General features: G+C 54.5%; 1 protein-coding gene across 2 annotated transcripts in view; it reads right to left on the bottom strand.

The window, feature by feature from the left end:
* The window catches only part of hgh1 (HGH1 cochaperone), a 33,929-nt gene extending 21,082 nt beyond the window's left edge, over window positions 1-12,847 (bottom strand). Inside the window, exons 1-2 of one of the 2 annotated variants that reach the window (XM_085987319.1) lie at window positions 12,753-12,847; window positions 8,586-9,162 (exon numbers count right to left, since the gene is read on the bottom strand). In XM_085987319.1, coding sequence (XP_085843445.1) covers window positions 8,586-9,127 — 542 coding nt within the window. In that variant the 5' untranslated portion in view covers window positions 9,128-9,162; window positions 12,753-12,847. Of the gene's footprint in view, window positions 1-8,585; window positions 9,163-12,725 lie in introns of both variants that reach the window. The other variant, XM_085987318.1, reaches the window with a different exon arrangement.
* Window positions 12,848-13,896: the final 1,049 nt, after the last annotated feature.

The raw sequence follows: 13,896 nt of genomic DNA, 5'->3' as shown, positions 1-13,896 counted from the left end.
CAAGTTTTTTAAGGCAAGGCCGGTGCCATACGCAATTCGTCCAGCAGTCGAGGCAGAGCTGGAGAATTTGGAAAAGGCAGGCATATTATCCAAGATAGATTGGAGCGAGTGGGCAACACCCATCGTCCCAGTCATGAAGAAAACGTTGAATAATGATAAATCTGAAGAACAGAGAAAAATTCGCATCTGTGGGGACTTCAAGGTGACTGTAAACCCGGTCCTTCACACGGTACAGTATCCTCTTCCAAGGATAGAAGATATTTTCGCCTCACTATCCGGAGGAAAACGTTTCACCAAAATTGACTTGGCTCAGGCATATCTACAGATGGAGGTTGAAGAGGCCTCTAAAAAGTATCTCACGATAAACACACACAAAGGTCTGTACCAGTACAATCGACTGGTTTTTGGAGTAGCATCAGCTCCAGCTATCTGGCAAAGAGCTATGGAGCAAGTCCTCCAAGGGATTCCGGGGACTCAATGCTACCTAGACGACATCCTTGTAACAGGAGAAAACGACAACGAGCACCTTGCCAATTTGGAGAAGGTGCTCACTAGGTTGAGAGAACGGGGCCTACGAGCAAATCGCCCCATGTGCGAATTTTTCCAGAAACAAATATCATATTGTGGCCACATAATTAACGAGGAAGGGTTGCATAAGTCACCTGAAAAAATTGAAGCGGTCATAAAAGCCCCAGCATCTGAAAATGTCTCACAATTAAGGTCGTTCCTGGGATTGATAAATTATCATAAATTTTTACCGAACTTGTCAACTCTTCTGCACCCTCTTAACGCACTGCTACAAACGGGAGTAATTTGGAAATGGAGCGAAGACTGTAAACGTGCCTTCCATAAATGCAAAGGCTTGATCACGTCCAAGGAAGTTTTGGCTCATTACAACCCATCACTGCCAATCAGACTGGCGTGCGATGCATCCCCTTACGGCGTAGGAGCGGTATTATCGCATAGATTCCCTGATGGCTCGGAGCGGCCGATAGCTTTTGCATCACGCTCATTGAACTCAGCTGAGCGTAACTATGCCCAAATCGACAGGGAAGCACTCAGCCTGGTATGGGGAGTGAAGAAATTCAACCATTACCTACACGGACAAAAATTTACCTTGTTGACTGACCATCAACCCCTCGTCTCCATATTCAACCCTAAAATGGGTGTTCCCATTATGACAGCGCAAAGGCTACAGAGGTGGTCCCTTTTCCTAGGGGCACACCAATATGACATAGAATACAAAGGATCAAAACAGCATGGGAATGCTGACGGTTTATCGCGCCTACCATTGCCAACAGTAGAAGAGGCACCTACAGTGGACCCAGTGGAGATGTTCCACTCAACCATAGTGGAATGTCTACCAGTAACAAATTCTGCCATTGAAAAGGAAACGAGGAATGACCCGACTCTCACGAGTCTACGATTTAACGGTGAAGGGATGGCCAGCACATGGCGAACCACTGTTGCCAGCATTCTCGCAAAGAAGAGAACAGCTGTCAGTGTGCCGAGGAACCTTGATGTGTGGATCCAGAGTGGTGATTCCACCCAAACTCCAGGATAAAGTGCTAAAGGAGCTTCACGAGGGGCATCTGGGTGGAGTGAAAATGAAGAACCTAGCCAGAGCGTTTGTGTGGTGGCCAGGTATCGATGGAGACATCGAAGAAATGACCAAGAGCTGCCTAGGATGCCAGAAGGTCCAAAACGCCCCAGCACAAGCCCCTCTACATCCATGGGAGTGGCCCTCATCTCCATGGCAAAGGGTACACATCGACTTTGCTGGTCCATTTATGGACTCAATGTTCTTAATCGCGGTTGATGCACACTCCAAGTGGCCGGAGGTAATAAAGATGTCCTCCACCACCACGGAAAAAACCATCACAGTATTAAGGACCATATTTGCCAGGAATGGGCTGCCTGAACAGATCTGTTCTGATAATGGACCGCAATTTGTGTGCGAAGAATTCAGGAAGATCTTAAAAAACAATGGGGTTAAGCACTACACGTCCGCCCCATACCATCCCGCCACCAATGGATTGGCTGAAAGGTTTGTCCAGACCTTCAAGAAGGCCATAAAGGCCATGGGTAATGAAGACATAAAACTTCAGCATAAGGTAGATAACTTCTTGTTTGCATACAGGAATGCAACACATGTGGTTACAAACCAAACTCCCGCCATGATGTTCTTCAATAGAAGCCTAAGATGCCGGCTGGATTTGATCAAGCCAAACATCAGAAGTGACGTGGAGAACCGGCAATTTCAAGGCATGAATGAAAGGCCAACTAGAACCTTCCAGATAGGTCAACAAGTTTTGGCCCGGGACTACCGTACCGAGAAATGGCAGCCTGGAACTATTTGCACACGACTAGGACCGCTGATGTATACCGTGGACATTGGAGAAAGCATAATAAGGCGCCATGCTGACCAGATCATAGAGTCGTCCGAAAAGGGACAACCTACACCACAACTTTATACGCCTAATGATGAAGCAGAGATACCCATATTATCTACCTCCGATCCGGTGATACTGGAACCAGATGAACCCGACACTGGCATTCAAGCCGAATCGACCTTGCCAAAAGAACCTACTACACCACCAAAAGCTACTGCACCACCGAGGCGTTATCTGGACCGAGTCAGGAAGCCTCCAGAGAGACTGACTTATAATTGATTAACTGCAGCAAATGTGTAGATTATTGTTCTTGTAATATGTTAATTAATGATTACTTAAAATGTTATGTACTGGTTGTCTAAAAGGGGAGGAATTGTGGTGTATGTGCCTTTAAGAGCCCCTGTATACTGTAATGCCGGTAATGGCCACTCGTGCTATATAAGCCTGTATAGTGTCTTGTATCTGTTAGTTCACCTCCAGACTTTGTTCAGTAAACACCTGTGAAACCTACTCCTGCATTCCGTGTCTCCATTAACACACGGATACAACAACACTGGCCCATCAAACACTCCCAGGGCAGGGACAGCCTGGGTTAGCAACAGAGTAAAGCTCCCTCGACACTGTCCCATCAAACACTCCCAGGGCAGGTACAGCACGGGTTAGATACAGAGTAAAGCTCCCTCGACACTGTCCCATCAAACACTCCCAGGGCAGGTACAGCACGGGTTAGATACAGAGTAAAGCTCCCTCTACACTGTCCCATCAAACACTCCCAGGGCAGGTACAGCACGGGTTAGATACAGAGTAAAGCTCCCTCTACACTGTCCCATCAAACACTCCCAGGGCAGGTACAGCACGGGTTAGATACAGAGTAAAGCTCCCTCTACACTGTCCCATCAAACACTCCCAGGGCACGTACAGCACGGGTTAGATACAGAGTAAAGCTCCCTCTACACTGTCCCCATCAAACACTCCCAGGGCAGGTACAGCACGGGTTAGATACAGAGTAAAGCTCCCTCTACACTGTCCCATCAAACACTCCCAGGGCAGGTACAGCACGGGTTAGATACAGAGTAAAGCTCCCTCTACACTGTCCCATCAAACACTCCCAGGGCAGGTACAGCACGGGTTAGATACAGAGTAAAGCTCCCTCTACACTGTCCCATCAAACACTCCCAGGGCACGTACAGCACGGGTTAGATACAGAGTAAAGCTCCCTCTACACTGTCCCATCAAACCCTCCCAGGGCAGGTACAGCACGGGTTAGATACAGAGTAAAGCTCCCTCTACACTGTTCCATCAAACACTCCCAGGGCAGGTACAGCACAGGTTAGATACAGAGTAAAGCTCCCTCTACACTGTCCCATCAAACACTCCCAGGGCAGGTACAGCACGGGTTAGATACAGAGTAAAGCTCCCTCTACACTGTCCCATCAAACACTCCCAGGGCAGGTACAGCACGGGTTAGATACAGAGTAAAGCTCCCTCGACACTGTCCCATCAAGCACTCCCAGGGCAGGTACAGCACGGGTTAGATACAGAGTAAAGCTCCCTCTACACTGTCCCATCAAACACTCCCAGGGCAGGTACAGCACGGGTTAGATACAGAGTAAAGCTCCCTCTACACTGGCCCATCAAACACTCCCAGGGCAGAGCCCAGAAATTGCAGCCACTCCCACAATAACTTTTACTCAGATTTTGGTGGTAACACCGGGAAGTGGCCCTGGCGGTGATAATCTTTTTCCATAAGGTGTATCACAGCCCTTCGCTCTGAACTGGCACAACCAAGATTGAAATCACAGTGTGCAGTGGGACCACCTAAAACCACAACCTCCGGAGCACAGTAGAATCAGAGCGCACAGAAGTGCCTGTGCTGGCTCTCTGAAAGAACTCTCCAATTGGCGCTACTCTCCTGCTCTTTCCCCATGGCTCGGTAAGTTTTTGGTTTTCAAGTATTTATCCAGTTCCCCTTTGAACGTTACTACTGAAACTACCTCCGCCGCCCTTCCAGGCAGCGCCTTCCTGATCATCATAACTCACCGAGTAAATAAATTCTCCTCATCTCCCCCCTGGTTCTTTTGTCAATTATTTCAAATCTGTGTCCTCTGGTTACCGACCCTCCTGCCACTGGAAACAGTTTCGCCTTACTTACTAGAACATAAGAACATCAGAAATAGGAGCAGGAGTCGGCCATTCGGCCCCTCGAGCCTGCTCCGCCATTCAGTAAGATCATGGCTGATCTTCTACCTCATCTCCACTTTCCTGCACTATCCCCATATCCCTTGATATCCAAAAACCTATCGACCTCTGTCTTGAATATACTCAACGACTAGCCCTCTGGGGTAGAGAATTCCAAAATTTCTGTTCATCTCAGTCCTAAATGGCCGACCCCTTATTCGGAGTCTGTGACCCCGTGTTCTAGATTCCCCAGCCAGGGGAAACAGTTTCCCAGCCTTAACCCTGTTAAGCCGCTTAAGAATTTTATATGTTTCAATTAGATCACCTCTCATTCTTCTAAACTCTAAGGTCTCCTCAATCTCTCCTCATAGGGCAATCCCCCCATCCCAGGAACCTGTCTGGTGAACCTTCGCTGCACTCCCTCTAAGGCAAGTATGTCTTTCCTTGGGTAAGGAGACCAGAACTGTACACAGTACTCCAGGAGTGGCCTCACCAATGCCCTGCATAATTGTAGTCAGACTTCTTTACTCTTATACTCTAATCCCTTTGTAACAAAAGCTAACATACCATTTGCTTTCCTAATTGCTTCCTGTACCTGCATGTTAACTTTCAGTGATTCATGTATAAGGAGACCCAGGTCCCTCTGAGTGCAAACATTTCCCAGTCTCTCACCATTCAAAAAATATTCTGCTGTTTTGTTTTTCCTACCAACGTGGATAACTTCCCACTTCCCCACATTGGATTCCATTTGTCATGTTCTCGCCCACTCAGTCAACTCGTCTATATCTCTCTGCAGCCTCTTTATGTCCTCCTCACAGCTTACTTTCTCACCTAACTTTGTATCATCAGAAAACTTTGATACATTACACTCAGTCCCTTCATCTAGTCATTAATATAGATTGTGAATAGCTGAGGCCCAAGCACTGATCCTTGCGGCACCCCACTAGTTACAGCCTGCCAACCTGAAAAAGTCCCGTTTATTCCTACTCTCTGTTTTCTGTCCATTAACCAATCCTCAATCCATGCTAGTATATTACCCCCAATACCATGAGTCCTAATTTTGTGTAATAACCTCATGTGGCACCTTATCAAATGCCTTCTGAAAATCCAAATACACCACATCCACTGGTTCCCCCTTATCCTGCTAGTTACAACCTCAAAAAACTCTTCGAAAAACTCTTAACAGATTTGTCAAACACGATTTCCCTTTCATAAAACCATGTTGATTCTGCCTAATCATATTATGATTTTCTAAGTGCCCCGTTACCACATCCCTAATAATAGATTCTCACATTTTGCCTACTACTGATGTCAGGCTAACCGGCCTATAGTTCCCTGTTTTTTCTCTTCCTCCTTTCTTAACTAGCGGGGTTATGTTTGCTACCTTCCAATCCTTGGGGACTGTTCTAGAATCTAGGGAATTCTGGAAGATTAATACCAGCACATCCACTATCTCTGCAGCTAACTCTTCTAAAACCCTAGGATGCAGGTCATCTGGTCCAGGAGATTTGTCGCCACTTAGTCCCATTAATTTCTCCAGTACTATGTCTTTACTTGTACTGATTTCTTTAAGTTCCTCATTCTCTCTGGACCCTTGCTTCCCCATTATTGCTGGAATGTCTTTTGTGTCTTCTGCTGTGAAGACAGATAGAAAGTATTTGTTTAATGTCTCTGCCATTTCCTTATTGCCCATTATAATTTCTCCTGTCTCTGCCTCTAATGGGCCCATGTTTACTTTCACTAATCTCTTCCTATTTACATACCTATAGAAACATTTAGTCATAGAGTCATAGAGTCATAGAGTTTTACAGCACAGAAAGAGGCCCTTCGGCCCATCGTGTCTGCGCCGCCCATCCCTCCCTGTCCAGTCTAATCCCATTTTCCAGCATTTGGTCCATAGCCTTGTATGCAATGGCATTTCAAGTGCTCATCCAAATGCTTCTTGAATGTTGTGAGGGTTCCTGCCTCTACCACCCTTTCAGGCAGTGAGTTCCAGCTTCCAACCACCCTCTGGGTGAAAAAGTTCCTCCTCAAATCCCCCCTAAATCTCCTGCCCCTTACCCTGAATCTGTGCCCCCTTGTTATTGACCCCCCTACTAAGGGGAAAAGTTCCTCTTTATCTACCCTATCTATGCCCCTCATCATTTTGTACACCTCAATCAGGTCCCCCCTCAGCCTTCTTTGCTCCAAGGAAAACAACCCCAGCCTGTCCAGTCTCTCTTCATAGCTGAGGCGCTCCATCCCAGGTAACATCCTGGTGAATCTTCTCTGCACCCTCTCCAAAGCAATCACATCCTTCCTATAGTGAGGCGACCAGAACTGCACACAGTACTCCAGCTGTGGCCTCACCAGCGTTTTGTACAGCTCCATCATAACCTCCCTGCTCTTATATTCTATGCCTCTGCTAATGAAGGCAAGTATCCCATAAGCCTTTTTAACCACCTTATCTACCTGTTCCGCTGCCTTCAGGGATCTATGTACATGTACACCAAGGTCCCTCTGACCCTCTGTACTTCCTAGGGTCCTACCACTCATTGTGTATTCCCTTGCCTTATTTGTCCGTCCAAAATGCATCACCTCGCACTTTTCCGGGTTAAATTCCATTTGCCACTTTTCCGCCCATCTGACCAACCCGTTAATATTGTCCTGTAGCCGGAGGCTTTCCTCCTCGCAATTTACCACCCCACCAATTTTCGTGTCATCCGCGAACTTACTGATCATACCCTTTACATTCTCATCCAAATCATTAATGTAGATCACAAACAGCAAGGGACCCAGCACCGATCCCTGAGGTACCCCACTGGACACAGGCTTCCAGTCACAAAAGCAACCTTCGACCATCACCCTCTGCCTCCTGCCACTCAGCCAGTTTAGGATCCAACCCGCCAAGGCCCCCTGGATCCCATGGGCTCTTACCTTCTTGACCAGTCTCCTATGCGGGACCTTGTCAAAAGCTTTACTGAAGTCCATGTAAACCACATCCACACACCTAGTCACCCCCTCGAAAAATTCAATCAGATTGGTCAGACATGATTTACCCTTGACAAAGCCATGCTGACTATCCCCGATTAATCCTTGCCTCTCCAAGTGGAGACTAATTTTGTCCCTCAGAATTTTTTCCAATAATTTCCCTACCACAGATGTTAGGCTCACTGGCCTGTAATTCCCTGGTACATTTACAGTACATTGTTTTTATGTCTCTTGCTAATTTACTCTCATATTCTTTTTTCTCTTTCCATATCAATTTCTTGGTCCTCCTTTGCTGAATTCTAAAATCCTCCCAATCCTCAGGCTTACTACTCTTTTTGGCATCATTATAAGCCTCTTCCTTTGATCTAATACTATCTTTAACTTCTCGTTAGTCACGGCTGGACCACTTTTCCTGTGGGGTTTTTGTGCCTTAAAAGAATGTACATTTGTTGTAAATTATGTATTAATTACTCTATCAAAACCCCTCATGATTTTGAACACCTCTATTAAATCTCCACTTAACCTTCTAGACACAAAAGGCATCAAGGGGTATGGGGAGAGAGCGGGAATATGGTATTGAGATAGAGGATCAGACATGATCATATTGAATGGCGGAGCAGGCTCGAAGGGCCGAATAGCCTATTCCTGCTCCTATGCTCGAAGGAGAACAATCCCAGCTTCTCTAATCTCTTCACGTAAATGAACTCTCTCATTCCTGGTACCATTCTAGTAAATCTCCTCTAGACCCTCTGAGGCCTTGACATCCTTTCTAAAGTATGGTGCTCAGGATTGGACACAATACACCAGCTAGGGCCTAACCAGTGATTTATGATGGCTTGCTTTTGTATCTATTCCTCTATTAACAAAGCCCAGGATCCCATATGCTTTATTAACAGCCTTATCGACTTGTCCTGCCACCTTCAAAGATTTATATACATGAACCCCCCAGGTCTCTCTGTTCCTGCACCCCCTTTACAACTATATCGTTTAGTTAATATTGCCACTAGTTAGATGTAGTGCGAGGGAACATATAACGCAACAGACCTGTCCTTATCCAGTACGAACTGCCTGGCTTCTAGTAACTGCGTCAGGTTAGACAGCAGTGGCCCCAGGTAGTGCAGATCCACCTTTTTGTTGTAACCATCTGTGCAGAAGATGTCCACGATCTTCGCCAAGCCCAGGCCCTCGTTCTGAATGGCGCGGAACACTTCCGCGCACGTGTCCTTCTTCCGCGAGAGGTTGGACAGGATGGAACAGATCCGGTCGGCGAAGTCGTACTCGGGGTCCGAGAGGTTGCCCAGCAGTGCGGGGATGAGGTTGGCATCCCGCACCAGGGGGCCGTGGGCAGTCGGGTCAGCGGACAGGTTGACCAGTGCGAAGTAGCAGTCCTTGGCCACGGCCCGCGAGGCGTCCTTGGTCAGAGTCAGCAAGGCCCGCAGGACATCCACGCTCTGCCCCAGGAACCTGCGACCATCCTTGCTGCCGGTCAGGCCCAGCACGTACTCGGTGGCCTGTCCTTTAATGTCCGCCCGGGTCTCGAGCGTCAGAAACCCCAGCAGCTCCCGAGCCCGTTCTTTGTCCAGCATGGCGGCTGTCCGCAGCCGAGCCGCTCGATCAGTCTCTGGCAAGGCAACAGACAGAACCATAAATGAGACATCGTACAGTCCAGAAAGGTGAACAGAAATAAGAATTACATTTGTACAGCGCCTTTCGCCACCTTAGGATGTCCCAAAGCACTTTACAGCCAATGAAGTACTTTTGAAGTGTAGTCACTGTTGTAATGTGTCAGCCGTGGCTCAGTCAGAAGGTTGTGGGCTCAAGTCCCACTGCAGAGACTTCAGCACAAAAATCCAGGCTGACACTCCCAGTGCAGTACTGAGGGAGTGCCGCACTGTCAGAGGTGCCGTATTTCGGATGAGACGTTAAGCCCGACGCCCCACTTGCCCTCTCAGGTGGACGTAAAAGATCCCGTAGCACTATTTTGAGAGAGAGCAGGGGAGTTCTCCCCATGCCAATATTTATCCTTCAATCAACATCACTAAAACAGATTATCTGATCATCACATTGCTGTTTGTGGGAGCATGCTGTGCGCAAATTGGCTGCCGCGTTTCCCACATTACAACACTTCAAAAAGTACTTCATTGGCTGTAAAGCGCTTTGAAACGTCCAGTGGACGTGAAAGGCACTATATAAATGCAAGTCTTTCTTTTTTTAGGAAAGGTGGCAGCCATAGTGCCATGGGATCTTTTACATCCACCTGAGAGGCCCAACACAATCCCCCTGATACCCCCAGACCCTGCTCTGGCCCCCGGTCCTCAGACCCTGCCCCTCACCCCCAGACCCTGCCCCTCACCCCCAGACCCTGCCCTCTGGCCCCTGGTCCCCCAGACCCTGCCCCTCGCCCCCCAGACCCTGCCCTCTGGCCCCTGGTCCCCCACACCCTGCCCTCTGGTCCCCCACACCCTGCCCTCTGCACCCCCACACCCTGCCCTCTGCACCCCCACACCCTGCCCTCTGCACCCCCACACCCTGCCCTCTGCACCCCCACACCCTGCCCTCTGCACCCCCACACCCTGCCCTCTGCACCCCCACACCCTGCCCTCTGCACCCCCACACCCTGCCCTCTGCACCCCCACACCCTGCCCTCTGCACCCCCACACCCTGCCCTCTGCACCCCCACACCCTGCCCTCTGCACCCCCACACCCTGCCCTCTGCACCCCCACACCCTGCCCTCTGCACCCCCACACCCTGCCCTCTGCACCCCCACACCCTGCCCTCTGCACCCCCACACCCTGCCCTCTGCACCCCCACACCCTGCCCTCTGCACCCCCACACCCTGCCCTCTGCACCCCCACACCCTGCCCTCTGCACCCCCACACCCTGCCCTCTGCACCCCCACACCCTGCCCTCTGGCCCCTGGTCCCCCAGACCCTGCCCCGGCCCTCAGACCCTGCCCTCTGGCCCCTGGTCCCCCAGACCCTGCCCTCTGGCCCCTGGTCCCCCAGACCCTGCCCCTCGCCCCCAGACCCTGCCCCCGGTCCTCAGACCCTGCCCCTCACCCCCAGACATTGCCCCTCACCCCCAGACCTTGCCCCTCACCCCCAGACCCTGCCCCTCACCCCCAGACCCTGCCCCTGGTCCCCCAGACCCTACCCCTCGTCCCACAGACCCTGGTCCCTGGTCCCACAGACCCTGGTCCCTGGTCCCCCAGACCCTGGCCCCTGGTCCCCCAGACCCTGCCCCTCACCCCAGACCCTGCTCCCTGGTCCCCCAGACCCTGCCCCCTGGTCCCCCAGACCCTGCCCCCTGGTCCCCCAGACCCTGCCCCTCGGTCCCCCAGACCCTGCCCCTCGCCCCCAGACCCTGCTCTGGCCCCTGGTCCTCAGACCCTACCCCTCACCCCCAGACCTTGCCCCTCGCCCCCAGACCCTGCCCCTCGCCCCCAGACCCTGCCCCTCGCCCCCAGACCCTGCCCTCTGGCCCCTGGCCCCCCAGACCCGGCCCCTGGCCCCCCAGACCCGGCCCCTGGCCCCCCAGACCCTGCCACTCACCCCCAGACCCTGCCCCTCACCCCCAGACCCTGCCCTCTGGCCCCTGGTCCCCCAGACCCTGCCCCTCACCCCCAGACCCTGGTCCTCAGACCCTGCCCCTCACCCCCAGACATTGCCCCTGGTCCCCCAGACCCTGCCCCTCACCCCCAGACCCTGCCCCCTGGTCCCCCAGACCCTGCCCCCTGGTCCCCCAGACCCTGCCCCCTGTCCCCCAGACCCTGCCCCCTGGTCCCCCAGACCCTGCCCCTCGCCCCCAGACCCTGCTCTGGCCCCTGGTCCTCAGACCCTACCCCTCACCCCCAGACCTTGCCCCTCGCCCCCAGACCCTGCCCCTCGCCCCCAGACCCTGCCCTCTGGCCCCCCAGACCCTGCCCCTCACCCCCAGACCCTGCCCTCTGGCCCCTGGTCCCCCAGACCCTACCCCTCACCCCCAGACCCTGCCCTCTGGTCCCCCAGACCCTGCCCCTCTAGCCCCCCAGACCCTGCCCCTCTAGCCCCCCAGACCCTGCCCCTCTAGCCCCCCAGACCCTGTCCCCCCCAAGCCCCCCAGACCCTGTCCCCCCAGACCCTGTCCCTCACCCCCCCCAGACCCTGCCCCTCTAGCCCCCCAGACCCTGTCCCCCCAGACCCTGTCCCTCACCCCCCCCAGACCCTGTCCCCCCAGACCCTGTCCCTCACCCCCCCCAGACCCTGCCCCTCTAGCCCCCCAGACCCTGTCCCCCCAGACCCTGTCCCTCACCCCCCCCAGACCCTGTCCCTCACCCCCCCCCAGACCCTGTCCCCCCAGACCCTGCCCCGGCCCCTGGTCCCCCAGACCCTGCCCCTCGCCCCCAACCCTGCCCTCTGGCCCCCCAGACCCTGCCCCTCGCCCCCAACCCTGCCCTCTGGCCCCCAACCCTGCCCTCTGGCCCCCCAGACCCTGCCCCTCGCCCCCAACCCTGCCCTCTGGCCCCTGGACCCCCAGACCCTGCCCTCTGGCCCCCCAGACCCTGGCCCCTGGTCCCCCAGACCCTGCCCTCTGGCCCCTGGTCCCCCAGACCCTGCCCCTCGCCCCCAGACCCTGCCCTCTGGTCCCCCAGACCCTGCCCCTCTAGCCCCCCAGACCCTGCCCCTCTAGCCCCCCAGACCCTGCCCCTCTAGCCCCCCAGACCCTGTCCCCCCAAGCCCCCCAGACCCTGTCCCCCCAGACCCTGTCCCTCACCCCCCCCAGACCCTGCCCCTCTAGCCCCCCAGACCCTGTCCCCCCAGACCCTGTCCCTCACCCCCCCAGACCCTGTCCCTCACCCCCCCCCCAGACCCTGTCCCCCCAGACCCTGCCCCGGCCCCTGGTCCCCCAGACCCTGCCCCTCGCCCCCAACCCTGCCCTCTGGCCCCCCAGACCCTGCCCCTCGCCCCCAACCCTGCCCTCTGGCCCCCCAGACCCTGCCCCTCGCCCCCAACCCTGCCCTCTGGCCCCCCAGACCCTGCCCCTCGCCCCCAACCCTGCCCTCTGGCCCCTGGACCCCTAGTCCCCCAGACCCTGCCCTCTGGCCCCCCAGACCCTGCCCTCTGGCCCCTGGTCCCCCAGACCCTGCCCTCTGGCCCCCCAGACCCTGCCCCTCTCCCCCTGAACCCCCAGACGCCAGACCCTACCTCTGCCCTCTATCCCCGGTCTCTCACCCCTCACGCCGCTCCTCAGCAACCAGCGGAAGCACCGCCCACGCACAATGATTGACAGGTCACGGACCAATCGGAAATCCGAACGCTCAATGTCGTCATGTGGATCAGCGCATGCGGGGCCTTGTGGGGGCCACGTGCTGCAACCGGAAGCGGCCGCTTGGCCCTGTGGGATTTGTAGTTCTCTCTTTTCAAAGGGCTGACTCCAGTGGCTATTGTAGGGGAGGGGAACTGGAGAGGGCATGGCTGACCACTGGAGGAAGGGGCATGGCTGACCACTGGAGGAAGGGGCATGGCTGACCACTGGAGGGGGGCATGGCTGACCACTGGAGGAAGGGGCATGGCTGACCACTGGAGGAAGGGGCATGGCTGACCACTGGAGGGGGGCATGGCTGACCACTGGAGGAAGGGGCATGGCTGACCACTGGAGGGGGGCATGGCTGACCACTGGAGGAGGGCATGGCTGACCACTGGAGAGGGCATGGCTGACCACTGGAGGAAGAGGCATGGCTGACCACTGGAGGGGGGCATGGCTGACCACTGGAGGAGGGCATGGCTGACCACTGGAGGAGGGCATGGCTGACCACTGGAGAGGGCATGGCTGACCACTGGAGGAAGGGGCATGGCTGACCACTGGAGGAGGGCATGGCTGACCACTGGAGGGGGCATGGCTGACCACTGGAGGGAGCATGGCTGACCACTGGAGGGAGCATGGCTGACCACTGGAGGGAGCATGGCTGACCACTGGAGGAAGAGGCATGGCTGACCACTGGAGGAGGGCATGGCTGACCACTGGAGGGGGGCATGGCTGACCACTGGAGGGGGGCATGGCTGACCACTGGAGGGAGCATGGCTGACCACTGGAGGGGGCATGGCTGACCACTGGAGGCATGGCTGACCACTGGAGGGAGCATGGCTGACCACTGGAGGGAGCATGGCTGACCACTGGAGGGAGCAAGGCTGACCACTGGAGGGGGGCATGGCTGACCACTGGAGGGAGCATGGCTGACCACTGGAGGAGGGAGGCATGGCTGACCACTGGAGGAGGGGCATGGCTGACCACTGGAGGAGGGAGGCATGGCTGACCACTGGAGAGGGCATGGCTGACCACTCTCTTTAATGGGGATTCTGATGGTGAGACTCCCTT

The sequence above is a fragment of the Somniosus microcephalus genome, chromosome 5, assembly GCF_052327205.1.
Source record: "Somniosus microcephalus isolate GS21.2 chromosome 5, FLI_Smic_1.0, whole genome shotgun sequence".
Lineage (NCBI taxonomy): Eukaryota > Metazoa > Chordata > Chondrichthyes > Squaliformes > Somniosidae > Somniosus > Somniosus microcephalus.
This window is presented reverse-complemented; position numbering and strand designations above follow the sequence as displayed.